Source organism: Platalea leucorodia (assembly GCF_965183815.1).
Source record: "Platalea leucorodia genome assembly, chromosome: 21".
Lineage (NCBI taxonomy): Eukaryota > Metazoa > Chordata > Aves > Pelecaniformes > Threskiornithidae > Platalea > Platalea leucorodia.
In genome coordinates this window covers 5,899,549-5,917,392 of record NC_138843.1, presented here as the reverse complement: position 1 = coordinate 5,917,392, position 17,844 = coordinate 5,899,549, and the positions used below count along the sequence as shown (strand labels likewise).

The following is a 17,844-nucleotide window of genomic DNA, read 5'->3' as shown; positions in this document are numbered from 1 at the left end:
GGTCCTCATTGCCCATGGGTGCCACTGTCTATGGGTCCCTACTGCCCATGGGTGCTGCTGTCCATGGGTCCTCATTGCCCATGGGTGCCACTATCTGTGCGTCCTCATTGCCCATGGGTGCCACTGCCCATGGCTGCCACTGCCCATGGGTCCTCATTGCTCATGGGTGCCACTGTCTATGGGTCCCTACTGCCCATGGGTGCTGCTGTCCATGGGTCCTCATTGCCCATGGGTGCCACTGTCCATGGGTCCTCATTGCCCATGGGTGCCGCTGTCTGTGGGTCGCTACTGCCCATGGGTGCCGCTGTCCATGGGTCCTCATTGCCCATGGGTGCCACTGCCCATGGGTGCCACTGTCCATGGGTCCTCATTGCCCATGGGTGCCGCTGTCTGTGGGTCCCTACTGCCCATGGGTGCCGCTGTCCATGGGTCCTCATTGCCCATGGGTGCCACTGCCCATGGGTGCCACTGTCCATGGGTCCTCATTGCCCATGGGTGCCACTGTCTATGGGTCCCTACTGCCCATGGGTGCTGCTGTCCATGGGTCCTCATTGCCCATGGGTGCCACTGCCCATGGGTGCCACTGTCCATGGGTCCTCATTGCCCATGGGTGCCACTGTCTATGGGTCCCTACCCATAGGCCCGGCCAGCTCCGCAGAGCTGGGATGAAGCCTGGGCGACTGGCTACCACGCAGAGGTGGCTGCTGGTGGGTGCAGCTGGGGACAGGGTGACAAGAGGATGCCCAAGCAGGGCGAGAGGTGGGGGACAGCGAGCAGCACCGCCTCACCGGGAGCAGGAGCGCCCGTGGGGACAAGGAGAGGGCCAGACCCACAGCAGGGTCACCCGGCCTGGACAGGGACAAATCCACCCGTTGGGAGGAGGCCGATGGCCCCGTCGGTTCCTGCTCCTGCCCCGAGCACCCAAGCTGGCATCCGCTTTTTTCCCAGCCGGCTTTGCCGAGCCTCGGCAGCCCTGCCGTGCCGCCCCGGCACTGGCACAGCTCCGGAGATGCCAAAGCCATCCCAGAGGGTGCCAGCTCCGGTAATCCAGCACACTCCAGCAGATTAGCTCAACATGGTAAGCAGGGCGACGAAAATTTTTCTGATGAAAAAATAATGAATCCCTAATTGCCCGAGGGCTGTCAGCGGCATGGGGCTCATTAACGAATCACGTAGGCGGGTTCACGCCACGTGCAGCCTGCAGACGCAGACCGGAGCTCCATTAATAGCCGAGCTTTCAGCCGGGGAGAAAGTAGGCGCCCAGGCAGCCTTTCGGTAGTTACCGCTCCCCGAAGGGATCGATGGCTCTTTCCGACAGCCGCCTCGAAAGCCCCAGCACGGCCGGGGCGAGCCGCGGCAGCCGCCCTGGCGCAGCAAGACGCGGTGGCAAATGGCGCCGCCATCACCCGATGCCAGCCCCCGGGGAGGCAGCGAGGCCCCGGGGCGCTCGAGGGGTGCCTTTTCCCCACCACCCCATCCCACGTTGCGCCCCGGCTGCCCCAGGGAGCCTCGGCTCGGCCGCGGGGTTTGCAGGAGGGTCCGTGCCCCCGGCACACGGCAAGCAGAGGGTGAACGCTACCGAAAAGCAAACCACGGGCAGATGTAGGGACCGGCAGATGTAGGGACCGGCGGGCACCCGACCCAAAACCAGCGCAGGGGGGCCGGTCCCGAGGACGCCGGAATGGGCGCCGAGAGGCCGCAGACAGCGAGACACCATAGGTAGCAGATGTGTTCATATATAGTAAAAAGTCTTTATTAAGAAGGCTTTGAAGTCAAAAAATAAAACTCTTGATACAATTTTCATAACCGTCAAGTCAGCTCAGCAAATATATAATCAGTACTTTAGCCATGTAAGGTTAAAGGTCCGTTATTTTCTTTTTAAAATAAAATATATTTTAGTTTTTAAAATTTATTCAATAAAGTACATATTTTCCTATAAATTCCCTACATATACATAAAGAGGTAAAAAATAAAAAAATAAAACTAAAAAAAAAAACCAAAACAACAAACCAACCAAACCAAAACAACCAACCACAAAATAAAAAGGAGATAGAAATCTGTCTGGTTTTTGCGACGTGGCGTTAACTGTGCCCCCTCCGTCCCGCGAGCTCCCCCCCGGCCCGGCCCCTCTGGCCACGACCCCCCGTCACGCGGTTTTGGGCAGTTTTCACATTGGCAAAATAGAAGATAGACCTGCGTTACAAAAAAAATATATATATTTATAGAACCATCAAGAATCATCCAAAAAAATAACTACATACAAAAAGAACGACAACAAAAAAATTATAATAATAATAGAATGATTTTAAAAAAATAAAAGACAACCCTTGCGTGTCCTCAAATAAAAAGTGCAACCGGACCTTTTCTTTCTGTTTATTTAACTTTGCAAACTGAATACTGTTATTTGGGAAGGACTGGTGAAGAACAGCTGGGCTTCCTCCTCCCAGCCGCTGGGTGAAGAGTTAAAGCTATTCTGTAAACATCAGAGTTTCCTCCTCTCTGCAGTTTCACGCCCCTCTTCCTCCTCGTCTTCGTCGGCCCCTTCTTGCCCACCCCTCCCGACCCCCTGTATTTCGGCCACCCTCCCGCCCCGCCGTCCTGCCCTCTCCGCCTCTGCAGCCAGCGAGCAGCAGCCTCTCCTTCCCTCCCCCACCCCGTGCGCCCATCGGATCCGTTATTAAATAAAAAGGTTGATTTAAACAGTTTAAAGTCCTTAAAAAGCTGTGTTGGGGTGGAGGGGAGGGCTGGCCGCCCTGGCGAGCCAGACCCGGCTAGGAGAAGATGTGGATGGCTTGCGTGGCGGGAGTGTGGCAAGCAGGACACTCGGGCTCGGCTTTGCCGCAGATGCGCATGGCGCACTCCATGCAGAAGAGGTTGTGGCCGCAGGGCACCAAGGCGGCGATCACCTCGCTCTCGAAGCACACCATGCACTCGCGGGAGCTCTTGCGGTGCCCGTCGGAGCTGCTGGAGTCGGTGGGCGAGCCCGAGGTGGCGGAGATGCTGCCGGGCAGGGAGGAGGAGGAGGAGTAGCCGGTACTGTTGGAGAAGGAGGACAGAGAGCCTTGGGTGGGCAGCCAGGACAAGGTGCTGACGGGGTCGCTCTGGATGCGGCGCGCTAAGGGGTGGTCCAGGGCCATGCCGCCGCTCTCGGGGAGGGTGGGTGAGTGGCGCGGCGTGGCCGTGCCGCTGTTGCGTCTCTGCGAGCCGTTGATGGAGGAGCAGCTGCTGAAGGCTTGCAAGGGGTTGCCTGAGCGCTCAAAGGGCGACCAGATGGTGGTGGGTGTCGTGAGGTCGAGGGCCAAGAAGTCGAAGCCGAAGTCGCACTCCTCCGAGCCCAGAGGGGCCGGGGGCTCGCTGAAGGTGAAGCCGCTGCTGGTGCTGTAGGGACTGGTGGGGCTGGCGTCCGCCACCCGCCCGCTGTAGTAGGACTCGGTGGAGGCGCTGCCCAGGGAGCTGAGGCTGTCGTTGCGGAGGGCAGCCGAGGGGCGGCGGGCGGGGTGGGGGGCCTTGGCCCACAGGCTGGCCGTGCTGCCCTGCAGGTCGAGGCAGACGTCGGTGCCGTTGGAGTGGAAGTCGTTGTCAGCGTTGACGTCGATGAAGGAGCCTGTCCGCATGGTGATGTGCGCCTCGATCTCCTCCCGAGCCCGGTCCACGTTCTCGGGCATGCCCGTTACCTCAAAGACGGGCTCCTTGTCCCGGCTGGGCGTCACGATGTAGGTGTGCGTCTGCTGCTGGATCCGCTTGATGGTGGCACCCTTGGGCCCCACCACCAGCCCCACCACACGGTACGGGACCCTCACCTGGATGGTGGTCTGTCCCGGCAGGTTGGGGGGCCCCTGCATCGCTCCTGTCAGCCCGTTCACTTTGTTGCGCGTTGCTCGGATCATGGAGAAGTGCTCGGCGGCCGAGAGGATCTCCCTTTTCGCCATCTCCACGTCCTCCTTCCTCCCGGTCACGATGAAAACAGGCTCCTCGCCCCTGACCGGCGTCTTGATGTACGTGTTGGTCTTGGCGCGTAGGGCTTTGATTTTGCAGCCTGCAGAGCAAGGAGAAGGGGAAAAAAAAAGACACATCAAAGCTGAGACCTCGCGGGGACCCTCTGCTCACCCAGGATGGGGAGACGCAGGACCAGCAGGAACCAGCAGGTCCCTTGGGTTCTGCACCCGCAGCACAGACACCCTCGGAGAGGAGAGAGGGGGCCCTCCCGCCTCCAAGGTGGCCAGGGGCTCACAGCTCAGTGCTGGGGGCCGCACCGGCTCGTCCGAGGCACACCAGGCTCCCGGCACCAGCCTGACCCTCTGCCACCCCCTCCTCTGCACCACAGTAGGGACTGAGGACCCGCGGGCTGCAGCCTGCAGCCCGGCTCCCAAGGGCTGGGACAACGCGTGGGCAGAGAGGGGCCGGAGCAGGCAGCCGCGGGGGCACTTTCTGGGCTGCTGAGGGGGTGGAAAGCCGGGTTTACTCAAAAAGCGTTTAAGGAGGTGCAAGGAAAAAAAAGACACTGAAGATGGAAGGGAAGGAAAAGGCTTGTTTGGATCCTACAGGTTTGTCGACACCTCTCAGCCAGCAGCTAAATCTGAGAAACGGCCCCAGCCGCACCCCAAGGGCGGCAGCGATGGCCCCGGAGGCACGGGGGAGCTGGGGCTTCCCACGCCGGGCGGCACAGGCACCCCCGCCTCCCTCGCCCTGCCCCGAGGGAGCAGACCCCAGGGCAGAGAGGCTGCGCCCTCGCCGGCTGGGGCAGGGGTGCTCGCGGGACACCGGCTCTCCCCGTTCTGGAAAGACCTGCTTCCCCCGCACGAGGAACGTGATTCAGCAGGCAGAGCCCAGGCTGGGACGCAGGAGACCGGGGCTTTGCTGCCAGCTCTGCCTTCGCCTCGCACAACCCCAGGGCAAGTCCCTGCCTCCTTCCTCCTGTGGGCGAGCTGGGCTCCAGCTGCGAGTCCCTGCAGCGCCCGGCCAGCAAAAGGCTCCTGCTCTGCTCCGGGACTGGTCGCCGCTGCTCTCGCCGAGGCGCTGCCTCGGGCCGCAAGCGCAGCCCCACTCCCTGCAACCCCAGCCCTGCTAATTGCATCCGCTCTGCCTGCGCTCCAGTGCGCGCACTTAATTAAATTCACATGAGCCAGGCGCACCACAGCGGGAGCTGGGCCCGGCTGGCCGCCCTCCGCTCCTGGCACACGAGGGTGAGCGATCCCCTGTCTCCCACCTCCCGCCCTCCGCCTGAGCTTTGCAGGGCACCCAAAGCAAAGCCGGGAGCCCGCAGGGATGGAGGCTGCCCGATCAGAGTCCCGAGACCGTCCCTGTCCACTGCAAACGCCGCTGCTGCAGATCCACACCGATAAATAGCCGCACACCAGCGAGGAGAGCTCGGCTCCGCGCAGACACAGCCAAGGCAGCCGCAAGCACCCAGCTGGCTCCTCCGCAAACGGCTCGCTCGGGGCACTCCTCCTCCTCCTCCTCTTCCCAGACGCTGCCCGAGGAAGGGCAGGGCTGCTCTTCCAGCCGCAAGGCTGGAGAAGGGAAAGCCCCGGAAGGTTGGAGGGACTCAGCTGTGGCGCAGGACGTTCAGGCAGGTCTGTCCCAACCGGGCAAATCAACCCACACCCGCCAGCAGCCGGAGAGCAGAGCCCCAACGCGGGCCGTGCAATAGAGGCTGGAGCATGGTGCATTTACCAGGGCGTTAAGCATCACGAATAATGAGAAGTAAAAAACTGTCAAAATAAGAGAGCAGCAGCTGTCCTGCATGTCACAGCTCGGCTTTTTGGCAGCACTAAGCCCTCCGATAGCCACATCCAGGGAGCCGACGGGTGACGGCATCGGCCTCTCCGGACACTTCCTCGGAAAACCTCGAAAGCAGCTCGCACCAGCCAGCGCAGCCCCTGCCCGGCTCCAGACTGCCTTGGGGTGCCGGCAGCCCCACGCGCGCCCTACCTGCTCCCTGCACAGGTCCCAGGACAGCAACAGGCAGGTTGGAGGGGAATCTGGGAGAAGAGCAGGCGGATAAGCAGCCAGATAGAGCTGGGGAGGCTGGAGACCTGCTGGGATCTCCCTCCTAAGGGGGGGAACCCTCTGCATTTCATACACGCCGGCTGCAAGCATTTGAAGGCCCCCTCCAAGCACTTGTTGCAAGGAAAAGAATGTTCCTCCCACCTTGCGCTGCCCCAGGGACTGGGCAGGGGGACGAGCCCAAATTCAACCTTCCGTGCGACTGGGCAGAGGCAGGGCTGGGGATGGCACAGAGCTGCCCCCTTCCCCGGAGCCGGGGAAGCCGCTGAGCGGCTGTGGGGACACGCAGAGGAGGAATGCGGGTGGAGAAGGGTTTGTCCAGGCTTTTCCTAATTTAGGACAACAACTGGAAGGTGTATTTATGGCTGGGGGCATATGGTGGGGCAAGCAACGGCCCGGTGACTGGGGCAGGGCAGAACCAGCAACCATCCAAGCTGAAGTTTTTTGAAGCGCGTCCCAGGTTCTGCGAGGCTGTCCGGCGCGAGGTGCTCGTGACCCCCCCGTTTCCCTTCCTGATTTATTCTGGTACCTGCTATAAGCTCTCCCCCTGCTCCGCTGCTTGGCAAACAGGGACGAGCACGGTGGCAGCAGGGGAGGGCAGCCGGGCTGGGAGCCACGGCGGGGCTCTGCCGGTGCCTCCCGCGGACGCCAGTCTCACACCCAAGGTCTGGAATTCGCCCTTCGCAGCAGAAAGCGGCAATTTCGAGATCCAAAGGCATCGGCAGCTGCCAGGAGGCGCAAACAGGAGCCACGTCCCGCGGGGGGCACAGCACAGCACAGGGAGGCTCTTCCTCACCCGGCTCCACCACGCTGCCTGCACCGGTGGGACCGAACTGATGCTACAGCAGTGCAAAATGGAGGAAGGGTTTATCCGGCTGCTCCTTGCGAACCCCTCCTAGGGGCAAAGCCAGAAACCTGGGTTAAAAATAAAAGGGGTGCCTGGCTTGGCCAGCTCCACCCTCCTCAAACAAGCAGGGCAGGAACAACAAACACGACCCGTGGCTGCCGGACGCTGCCGCAGGCCACTGCACCGGCGCTGGGGCCACCCGTGGCACAGCAAAACGCGCCACGGGTCGGAGCTGGTTTTTCCAATCCTGGCACAAAGAGGACGGTGGCAGGTCTGGGGCAGCGGGGGAGCTGGCTCCCCTTCCTGCCCGCCCGCAGAGCGCGTGGGGAAACCTTGCAGAAGAGGAGGCATCAGCCGGGGAAGCCGCTTGCCCAAGGCCATGTGCTGGCATCTGCACCAGGAACCGCGCTTGCACTGCTCAGTGCGAGGAGCCTCCGTCATCGTGACACACCGGTGAGTGCTCCCGGACGGGCGCATCGGGGACGTGGTGGGAGCAGAGCCGGGACAGCACCACGGCCCCACCCAGGGACCAACCCGTCCTGCCGCTGCCCCCAGTCCCAAACTCCACCTAAGCCACCCCTCGGCCGCGGGGCTCCCAGGCAGCAGATCCTAAAAGCCCTGACCGTGAAGGATGGGCAGCCTCCCCGGGCTGGGGTTCAGTAAAGCACTTAAACCCGCACAGCACAGCGAGCCACGGGTCTGCAACAGCAGGAACTGGTGAAGAGACGTCACAGCGGTCGGACCCCTGTCCTCCGTCACATCTGCGCCTCGGAGAGGTGGCTGAGCCAAGGCTGCTCCTGCCCACGCCTGGGGAGATGCTGACACCCTATGGCCAAGCCCTCCAAAGGCCTCCCGAGAGCCAGACGTACTCGAACCGCACGACACAGGTGGTTTCACCGGCAACCTGCAACTGGGGGAATGATCCGCACCAGTATGAGATACTTCAGAGGAGCCTCCACCGGCCCCCACCCAAGGACGCTGTGCAAACGCCATCCTGGATGGCTGCGTCCCTCTGAAGCTGGTGCAGCACAATCCCATGGGAACGGGGCCGTGCCCGATGGGGGCTGTGGAGAGGACCCCACCGCAGGCATTGCCGGATCGAGCGCCTTACATCAACCAAGCGGCAGCGGTTGGCATTCCCATGTTTTACCTTGCCAAGGGCCGGCGCGCAGCATTAATGACGAGGGAGGAGGAAAACAAGGTGCCAGACTTTGCTACAAGTCTATAACCGAGGTGGCTTTAAAAGCACTTTTCAGATCCGAAAGAAAACACCCCCAAAACCGGAGGGGGGATGGGGGGACAGTGCTGCAGCCCCAACAGAGCCCTTCTCAACACCAGAGCCCGGGTTTCACCAGAGCCCAGGAGTGGCTGTCACCACGTTACAGCTCTTTGGCAGAGCTCCGAGTCCCCGTGGGCCCAAACATCTCGATGCCCCATGGCCAGGCTCAGCTGCAAGCAAACACCCTCATTCTGGGGGTCTCAAGCACCCGCAACCCCGCCGAGTCACGGCCCCTCGCGCCACCACCCACCTCTGCCTGCAGAGACGGCACCGACGGGGTGCGAGCTGGCTGCTCCTCTCAAACCCTCCCATCTCCAGACTCCACACCCTTCTCTTCCTCCCACTGTTGCCACCTCCGAGCCGCTCTCTGCCCACCCCGCGCAGCTCCCGGCACGCTCTGCTCCGCAAAGCTGCCCCACGGAGCCGCAGTGCCCTGGCTGGACCCGTCCCACCTGCTCTTGGGCTGAGAAATCACTAGTTTTGGACAAGAAACAGAATCCCGGGGGATTCTCCCCGGGATGATGTGGTGCTGGAGGTGACACCCCAGGAAAGGCGGCTGCTCTCCCCGAACGTCCTCTCTTGGCCCCACCAAAGAGGACTTTGCCCTCTGTCAGGAGCCCCAGTCGGATCAGGGCTGCAACTATCGCAGGAGCCCATGAAAACCAGTACAGCGCTGGCTGGGGCGGTGGGCTGGAAAATGCCTCTCCAGCCTCCGCTCCAGGCAAGAGATAAGAGCCCCGACGCAGCTCATCCACTCGCTGGCCCCAGCACGGCCCGGCCAGCACCTGCTTTGACATGAGGTGGCCCCCTCCACGCAAGGAGGACAAAGCCAGCCGACCCCCTTGGCCAGACCACGTCTCCCTTTGCCCAAGGAGCTGCTTTGCGCTTGCAGTGCCCAGCTCTGAGCTATGAAAACCCAAGAAAGAGCAAATGGAGCTTTTCTGGAGGAGCCTCTGATGGCATTGGCCAGGAGGACTGTGTTCATCCCAGCCTCCGCAGCCCGGGAGTCAGCCGACGCCTTGCACCCAGCCCTCGGGAGCGTGCTACCTGCTGCAGAAAGATGTTGCCCTTCCTCTTCCCCAGCTCTGCAGCATCTCCCGGCCTCAGGTCCGGCGTTACGGCACTCCCGGTCCCCTTCCTTACAAGCAAATGGCACAGGATGCGCCAGGGCCAGACATGGAGGAGAACACGTTGCACCTCCGTCGCATCTCATCTCCCCTCTTGCTGAGCGCTTCTTCCCACCTCTCTGCAAACAGTAATTAATTCATCCTTGCAACCACGCTGTGGGAGGCAGGCACCTCACACCTTTGTTTCTTCTCCAGACACTGGGAAAAGCGAGGCAGGGAGACTGGGCTCCTCGCCTCGGGCCAGAGAGGAGGAAGCCGGTGCCGGAGCCAAGATGCGCAGGCAGATACTTCAGCGACCAGATCAATCTGTGCGACCGACTTCAGGAGTTTCTGGCTCTGCTATGACCCAGAGAGGTGGGAGGAGACAGCCAGGCCAGCCTCAAAGGACGTGGCATGATGGGCAGGGGACAGCAGAGAGCAGCAGCCCAGGGCTGAGAAATATGAGAGGATCCATCGCAGTCCCAGCAATCCACTGCAAGTTTACAGATGCTCGGGCTGGCCCAGAAACCGAGGCCTGTGGTGGCTCTGTGCATCCTCCAAGCGTCGAAACGCCCGCCGCGCTCTGGCAGGGAGGAGAGCTGCCGTATTTCATCCTTCCCTGGATCTCCCCTTCGAGCATCCCAGCATCTTCTATAAACGGCAACTTTCCCAAATCCTTTGCAAAGCTGCGAACAGTCCCTGCGCGTCGCAGATGGGGAAGCGGAGCCCGAGAGAGGAGCCGCGGCTGGCCCCGTCCCACGAGAGGCACGTGGCGTAGGAGGGGAGAGTAGAGCCCAGGGCTCTCGGCTGCACCGGCCGCCCGTCACCCTCTTGGCCTCGTTGGGGCAGAAGCTGCTGGAAACGTCACCTCCAAAGCCGGGACAGCAGGGAGCAACGCCGGCGCGGTGCCGACATGGAAGAGCCAGGGCAACTCTTAACGTCCAGCCCTCCCCATGCTCCCCATCTCCCTTCTCCCCAGTGATTTCCATTAGCACCACTGCTCTTTTTGCTGGTTAGCGACATGAGCCCACACCGCTGCAATCAATGCCCACAGCACCTTTTGGAGATGGTCCCTCCCACAGCAGGAGTCATGAACGGGCTTGCACGCAAAGGCACGGCCACGTAATCCCGCCAGGCCACGCTGCCTTTCGGTAGCCGTGTGGGCAGGGAGGAGAAAAGCCGCGGATCCTGGCTGGCAGACGCCGCTCCGCACCATCACCGATGCCGATCCGGACGAGGGGTCGTGGCAACCACCCCTCCAGCTCAGTCAAGAAAACACAGATTTGCTTTACACAACAAAGATTTACCTGCTGAGCTGCTGCTGCTCCCTTCTGGAAAGGGTTAAATTAGTGGATCTGGGGAACAGAAATTGAAGAAAAAGGAGAAGTAGGAGAAATCGCGTCCGACAGCCTCTGCCCCACCTCAGCCCGCGCAGGACAGCCGTGCATTCGTCCGACGGGCAAAGCGCTGCCCCGGCTGCCGGGACCTCCCGGCCACGTCCCTACTCGCCCCCACGGCAGCGAGGGGCTGCCGGGCTCTGGGGGGACCAGCCCCAAAGCGCCCCGAGAGCTGCTCCTCAGCACACGGCGTACGGGGAGAGAAACCCAGCCTTGCCCCAAGACAAGACCCTTCCAGGGCACCCGATCCCCACGTCTTCCTACGTTCCGAGCGCGGCGGCACCACAAGCGCCCGCTCCCTGGGTCACGGCCGGGCTGGGTAGCGCAGGAAAGACAAGAGTGACGGGGACACGGTCTGAGGGAGTCGGACCCAGCCCCGCAGCGTCACCAGCAGCGCATTTTGCCACCGGAATGACACCAGGCCCGACGAAGCACCTCAAGGCTCGGCTCCATGCTGCTGCGCAGCCAGAGCCCTGCTGCCATGGGGCTACCGAAGCCCGAGGGAAACTTGCGGGGGGGACCCGGGAGCCAGCACGGGTGCCGGAGGATGAGGCGAGGGAGAAGGGCTCTGCTCATTTCTGAGCTCGGTGCGAGACCTGGAGAGCTGGGCAGCTGCGAACAATCTTGGTATTGCCCCTGCTCGGGCTGCACCGGCCTCGCACATCCCTGATTTAAAACAGCTGCCGGCAGCACCGGAGAGCAGCCAGAGCACAGAGACTCTCTGCCGACAGCCCCGTCCCCTCAAACGCTGCCCAACCGCACCCCCCGCCAGCGAGAACTGGGGGTGCCAAATGCCCAGTCCCCCTTCATGCCAAAAACCCGGCACAACGGGGCCCCGGCACGGCGTCCGAACAGGCCGGGAGCTGCAGAAAAGCTGAGACCAGGAGAGGGGCAGGAAACACACGGGGGAAAACCCCTGGGGAGAGCGGCTCCTGCTCGCGGGCTGGGGCGGCAGCAGGTAGCTCCAGCCCATCGCTGGCCCCAGCTCCCCTCCGACGGGACACAGAGCCCCCCAGCACCCCTCCTCAAGCTGGTGTAATAATTCCTTTTGCAGCTCTTTGCCAGGAGCCCCACGAGCCCGTGGAGATCAGCGAGCACCCGAACTCTGCACGAGGTGTTTGGGGCAGGTACCGGGGTGCACATTTAACTCATCGGGGTGCCGGAGGCACAGCACTGGGGCCTCACCGCAGCCGAAACACCCAACCCCAGCCGCTGCGAGAAAGGGTGCCAACCGACAGCTCGCCAGCCCGAAAGCAGCCATTCCTCCAACCTCCTTGAACTCGCAGAGCCGACGCGTTTCCCAGCGGAGGCCAGACCCCGTTACAGGTTTCCTTTCAAGTTGCCGGACCCCAGGGGTTTGCAGAGCGCGCCGGCGAGGCCACCAAATCCAGGTTCCCATCCAGCCCAGGGAGAAGGAGGATCCTCCCGAGCAGGGCGCGGCGCCGCGGTCCTCTCCTCCGGCGACGTAGCGGGCTGTGCCACGCCGCTCGGCCGCCCTGGCTGGGCTCGGCAGCCCGGTGGGACCCCACGGCCGGGGCGGTGGGACTGACGAGGGGTGCGCGGAAAGTTGGGAGGCCGGGAAGCGGGGCCGGCTGGGAGGCAGCGCAGGCCAATGGGAAGCGCAGAGTATGATGTCACCGCGCTCATCACAGCATGGCTCTGGCTAACAAAGAGAACAATGAGGCTGCCCAGCTCCCCGCTTCCCCCCAGGAAAAAAATGCCCCCCGGCCCCTCGCCCCGCAGCCCCCCGGCCGGGGAGGGATGGGAGCGGTGGGAGCGAGGGCAAGGCCGCGGTACCAGAGCCCTGCGAGGCGAAAACGCCCCGGAGGTCAGGCTCCCCGTGAGCCCAACTGCCCATCGCCGCCGGGATTCCTGCGGGCGGCAGCTCCCTTTTTATTTTTCATTTTTATTTTTCTTAAATCTTCCTCCCTGGGGTCTTTTGTTTTGGGTTTTGTTTTTTTTTTTTAAAGGTGAAACTTTGGTGAAGGGCTATTTGGGATTTCCTGGAGACAAAGCCCACGCCAGGCACACCCACCCGGGAGAGGGCTGGGGCCGAGGCGTGCCCGGGCGGCCTTTGGTGACAGCTGAGTGCGAGCGGGGCTCCGCGGCCCGCCGAGCTTCGCCTGCCCACCCAGCGAACCGACTCCCACCTAGCCACCGGGTCGGAGACAGCGAATACCCTTGACACGCCGAGTCCCAGCCACCGGGCTGGCGGGGGAGAGGCGCTCAACTACAGTAAAACCCAAGCTCCTGCCTGCGCTGGGTGTCCTGCCCGCTCCCACGGCCTCGCCTGGGAACTTTCCCCGCCCCAAGGTGCCCGTCCCCCCGGCCTATCTACTTTAATTAATATTTAGGGAGGGCGCGCTGGGGAACGGCACAAAGGGGAGCAGCTCGCTCCGAAACCCAGGGCGAAGGAGGAGTTTCAGGGCCGCGGGATTTGTCGCCGTTAAGTTTCCGCCTCCGCGCTGCCGGGCAGGGAGACAAAGCCCCCGAAGTGACCCAAACCCGCGGGGCCGGCGGACAAAGGGGGGTGGGGGGGGGTCCCCGCGGCTCGCCGCCCCCCCGGCGCGGGGCGGGGGTTACCTTGCCGGCCCACGATCTCGGCGACGTGCTCGGAGCTGGGCACGGGCACGCACTCGGTCATGTTCACGCTCTTCTTCCTGCTCCCCAGCGCGCCCAGCGGCTCGGCCAGCAGCGCGGCGGGCGGCCCCAGGTGCGGGGCGAAGTTCCCGAAGGCGGCCGGGGGGGAGGCGGCCCCGGCGGCCGGGGGGGAACCGCCGCGCTCCCGCCCCTGCAGGCCGCCCGGCCCCGCGCCCCCCGCCGCCGCCTCCGGCTCCTCGCCGCCCGCCGCCTCCCGCAGCCCGCGCTCGCCCGCCTCCTCCAGCCCCAGCAGCGAGAGCTGGTCCAGGGCGAACCTCAGGGCGGCGGCTTCGTCCTGCGCCGCCGGCCCCTCCCGCTCCCGCTCGGGCTCCGGCGGCGGCTCCTGGCCGGCGGGCGGCGGCGGGCTGAGCAGCGCCAGGCAGCGCGGCGGGCCGCGGGCGGGCTGCCCGCCCTCGGGCTGGTAGATGGAGCCGGGCATGGCGGCGGGAGCGGCGGCGCGGCCGGGAGGGGAGCGGAGCGGAGCGGGCCGGGGCGGTGGCGGTGCCCGCCGCACGCCGCCTCTCTGCGCCCCCCGCCCCCCCCCCGGCCGCGCCGCCCCCGCCCCGCCCCGACAATGGGCCGCGCCCCGCCGCGCGCATGCGCCCCCCGCCCCCCCGGGGCGGCCACGCCCCGCCGCAGGAAGGGGGCGGGGCCGGCCCCGCCCCGCCCCGCCCCGCCGCCGGGAACCGGGAGCGCGGCCCCCCCCGGCCCCGGCCCCCCCGGGCCCCCCCGGCCCCGGCCCCCCCGGAGCAGCAAGAGCTCGGGGGCGGCGGGCGCTGCCTGGCACGAGCCCGCGGGGACGCGGAGGCGACGAGCGGCTGGCGGCAGCGCCTCCGTCCCCCACCGCGCACGGTCCGGTCCGGAGCCCCGGCACAGCTGTCTGCCTCCCACAGATGTATTTCCTATATATTTCCTATATATATATTTCCTATATATATTTTTCATATACATATATATATATGTCTATCTCCTATATATATTTCCTTCTTCCCGAGTTACAAAAGTTAAGACAACAGAAAACCTCTCTCCTTTCTCCCACCTTTTCCCCCTTGGCGCTCCCCTTTCTATTCTGCCAGGGTTACCCGCCGTTTCTCACGCACAGCTCTCCGTTTCGGCTCCAGACAGATGCCCCCAGACCCCGGGGATCTCGGCCGCCTTCCCGGCGCAGGCCCCCGCCGCGGCGGTCTCCCCCCGCCAAAGGCGGCCGGCTCACTGCAGAAGTTACCTCCGAACCATTTGTTCCACCTGGGCCGCTGCTCTAAGGGACTTTCCACGCACGGAGCTTTAAGAAACCCCTCCTGGCAGCGATGGCGCAGCACACTAATTCACTAGAACGATACCGAGACCCATTACCCGCTCACCCACAACCTCAAACGAGCCCAGATGCTCCAATTCCACAGGTCCTGTTCTCAAGCTTTTCTCCATTTTCACATTACTGTCTTTCCCAGTCACTGTCTTTGGGACCAGTTCAACCATTTGGCTTGGGATTGGCTTTAATTGCAAGAACCATCAGTGTCTGATCTAGAAACCCCCACTTCCAAACCCCCGCCCTCGGTTCACATTGCACAGATCCCGGGAAGTGTTAAGCCAGCGGCCCAAACACACGAGCCACGCGGTCTGTCCTTGCGCTTCCAAGCGTTGCCCTTCAGCTGATGACTCTCCTACGGAGGACTTTCACCTTCTCATACTCTGATGGGTCACCTTAAACTTCTGTGGGATCTTTCCAGTGAGATAACAGCCACCAGAACTGCCTCCTTACGTCTTTCTATTTCTTCTACCTGCCAACTAAGCCCAACATCTCCCAGCTCCTGAAAAGTTTCATGGAAACAGGTAACGAGCTTCCTCTCCTCCCGTTTTACCTTGGCAGCGAGCTCCCACCAGCTCGCTCTGTCTGCGGAGGAAGCCTGGAGCAACTTCTGTGTCCCCCCAAAGCGTTCAAGGCTCAGTTTGAGCGAGATCCGTCCGTATCCATCCAGACTCCTCGGCGCTTACACGGATGCATCGGCATGAGCGCAGCTCTGGGAATCCTCCCACTTCAGACTCGTCTTCCCCATGCCGCGGAGCTGTTCCGAGCTGGCGGGCTCCAGGCGAGTTAGGGAGAGCTCGCACCTACTGCGGACCGAAGCTTCTCCTCCAGGGAGAGACGCGGCAAAACCAGCAGATTTGAGCCACACGAGCTGGCTGTGAGACATCTCCCGCTCTCGCTTCCCAAAATATTTAACTTAGTAAGTTGAAACACCCCACTAAACTACTAAAAATAGTGGATTTTCCATTACTTGAGACAGAACGGTACAACCTCTCCCCTTCTGAGCTTCTCCCCTTTCCAGAAAACGTAGAAAACTCTCCTTAAGGACCAACAGTGCTAACTTCTCTGGGCAACCTGCACCACCACAGACTACACCCGTATCTGAACGGCTCCCTACGTCCTTGCTGCCGCTCCGACAGTGACCACGCTCCCTGCCACCGCAGGCCACCACGCCACCATCCCTCAACCCCCAGGAGAAGAGGCCGTACGCGGGCTTTCGAACTCACCCCAGCAACCGCGACGCTGGCTCCGAACGCTGCCGTTTTTGCCTACTCTGTACTCGAGAGTCCTTTCGGGAAATCACTGTGTCAAGTCCAACACCACCTAGAGAAACTGCCAGTTGTTATTTTAAGGGCTTTTGGCAAACCTGGTTTGTAGATGTTATGCCTCTGATCTGTCCCATTTTCAGCAGAACTAGCTCACGCTTTCTTCTTAGATTCTTAATTTCACTCGTGACACCAGGTTGCCTTTGTATTTTTTACCCTGAGTAATTAGCAGGTCTTTAAGGGACTCGTGTCTCCCATTAACAGAGAAACTGGATTATACAAATTAGCAAAGTTCTTCGGCACAACTCTATTTCTTTACCAAAACACAACCATACAGAAGATCCAACTTCCCTGAACGCAAGAGAAGAGAGAAGGCGCTCGCTTGCTGCTTCCAAGCCCATCCCTCCCATCAAGGCTCATTCACAGTTGCTTCTGCTGCCTGTAATCCTTCGGTCTCGGATCACCCACAGCACAAGGATGTCCCCCAAAGTGACCAACACAATCCCCTGTGTACGTACAGGGAATTAAAGAACACTTTACTAAAGCAAAGCAGAGGTGTAACAGCCCGTTAAACTGTTTTCTGTGTGGGGAAACAGAGCAACAGAACTACGGCAGCGTAATTAGCACCACCGCAGCTACGCAAGCCTAACTCCCCCAAGTACAATTCTGCAACAGCCACTCTTATTCCAGGTCAAGCGTGCAAAGGCAGAAGTTACAACGCCCTAGCTGGAATCTCTGTTCTGCTGCAAAGACCATCCTTTTGTAGATCAACCCCTAAAGAGGGAATTACTGACCTCCCCCCCCCAAGCCAAAAATCCCCGCAGTTATCCGTTTCCCTAAATCACAGCACATTAGCCAAACGCTATAAATGGGACCTAAAGTTTAGGGGCAAAAACCCCCACTTTGAGAGAACTATTGTAGTTGCTCCTCTCACTCTTTAGGAGATCAACCTCTGCTTTCTGTGCTGTTCTTGAAGCCCGTGCAAACATCATGCAAAAAAAATAAAAATACAGGCTTTGTACAGGCTTCGAGCGCAGCGCAGAAGAGGTGGTGCAGCTTGGAGAATTATAAAAAAGTCCTTACTTGTGTGTGGGAAGGCTTAAGGGAATATTTCAGCACATCAGGAGCTGAATCACTGCATGTAGGTGGAGCCAGACAGATTGACAAGATCTGTAACTTGAAAAATGACCTAAGTCTGAGATCAATCATCTCCCGAAGTAGCTGACTGAGGGAACAACATATGGAGACGGCTCAAGGTGAGGAGGCTCAACGCCAGCATGACGTGCAAAACCTGTATCAGAGGCACACGCTACAACTGACCAACTCCGATACAACTCCAAACACAGACAGCTGCGATCCTCTCCGCACCAACAGGCCGAGCCGCCTTCTTTCTGTTACCTCTTCGGATCACCGCCACGACATTGTCTTAACAGATTTCCCTACTACAGCAGCGCGTAAAAAAGGCACTTTGGGGGAAGCCGTTATCAAACATCTCTCTTTCATGCATCAGATTAATGAAGAATCTAGCTCCCAGGTAACTGTGGAGCAGCCACTTGATGGAAAACTAAGAATTAGTTGCAGATCAGACAAAAGCATGAAAAATAAAAGATGGTACACCAAGCCTTCAAGTTTTACAGCCCTTCAGATCACTAAACCCCCCAAAATGTGCTTGATAGGCTAATCCAGGACACAGAACTGGACTCAAGTTACAAACAAAACCAAGTAATAACTTTTTAGTATTCATCTCCCTCCGAAAGCTCAAGCCTGGGGGCTTAGCTATCAGCAGACCTGTATTTTGTACGTGCACGTGAAGCCAGATTCCTACAGCTAAGCAATTCCTGAGTCTTGCCCCCGCAGACAAACCATGGGAGAGGTCGTTCCTTGCCCTACTGTTCCAATTCTGCATGGCCTCAAACTACATCCATTTGTGACCCTGTACGGTAAGAAAAATCCACTAAACGTTAAGGGATTTATTTAATGAATGAAAGAAATATTTAA

General features: G+C 61.0%; 1 protein-coding gene across 1 annotated transcript; it reads right to left on the bottom strand.

The window, feature by feature from the left end:
• Positions 1 to 2,607: 2,607 nt before the first annotated feature.
• On the bottom strand, positions 2,608 to 13,714 carry MEX3D (mex-3 RNA binding family member D; the record flags this gene model as incomplete). Its single annotated transcript, XM_082331167.1, has 2 exons — positions 2,608 to 4,036; positions 13,219 to 13,714. The coding sequence occupies 2 exons, from the start codon at positions 13,712 to 13,714 to the stop codon at positions 2,772 to 2,774; spliced, it is 1,761 nt and encodes a 586-aa protein (XP_082187293.1). The 3' UTR covers positions 2,608 to 2,771.
• Between the last annotated feature and the right edge of the window lie 4,130 nt (positions 13,715 to 17,844).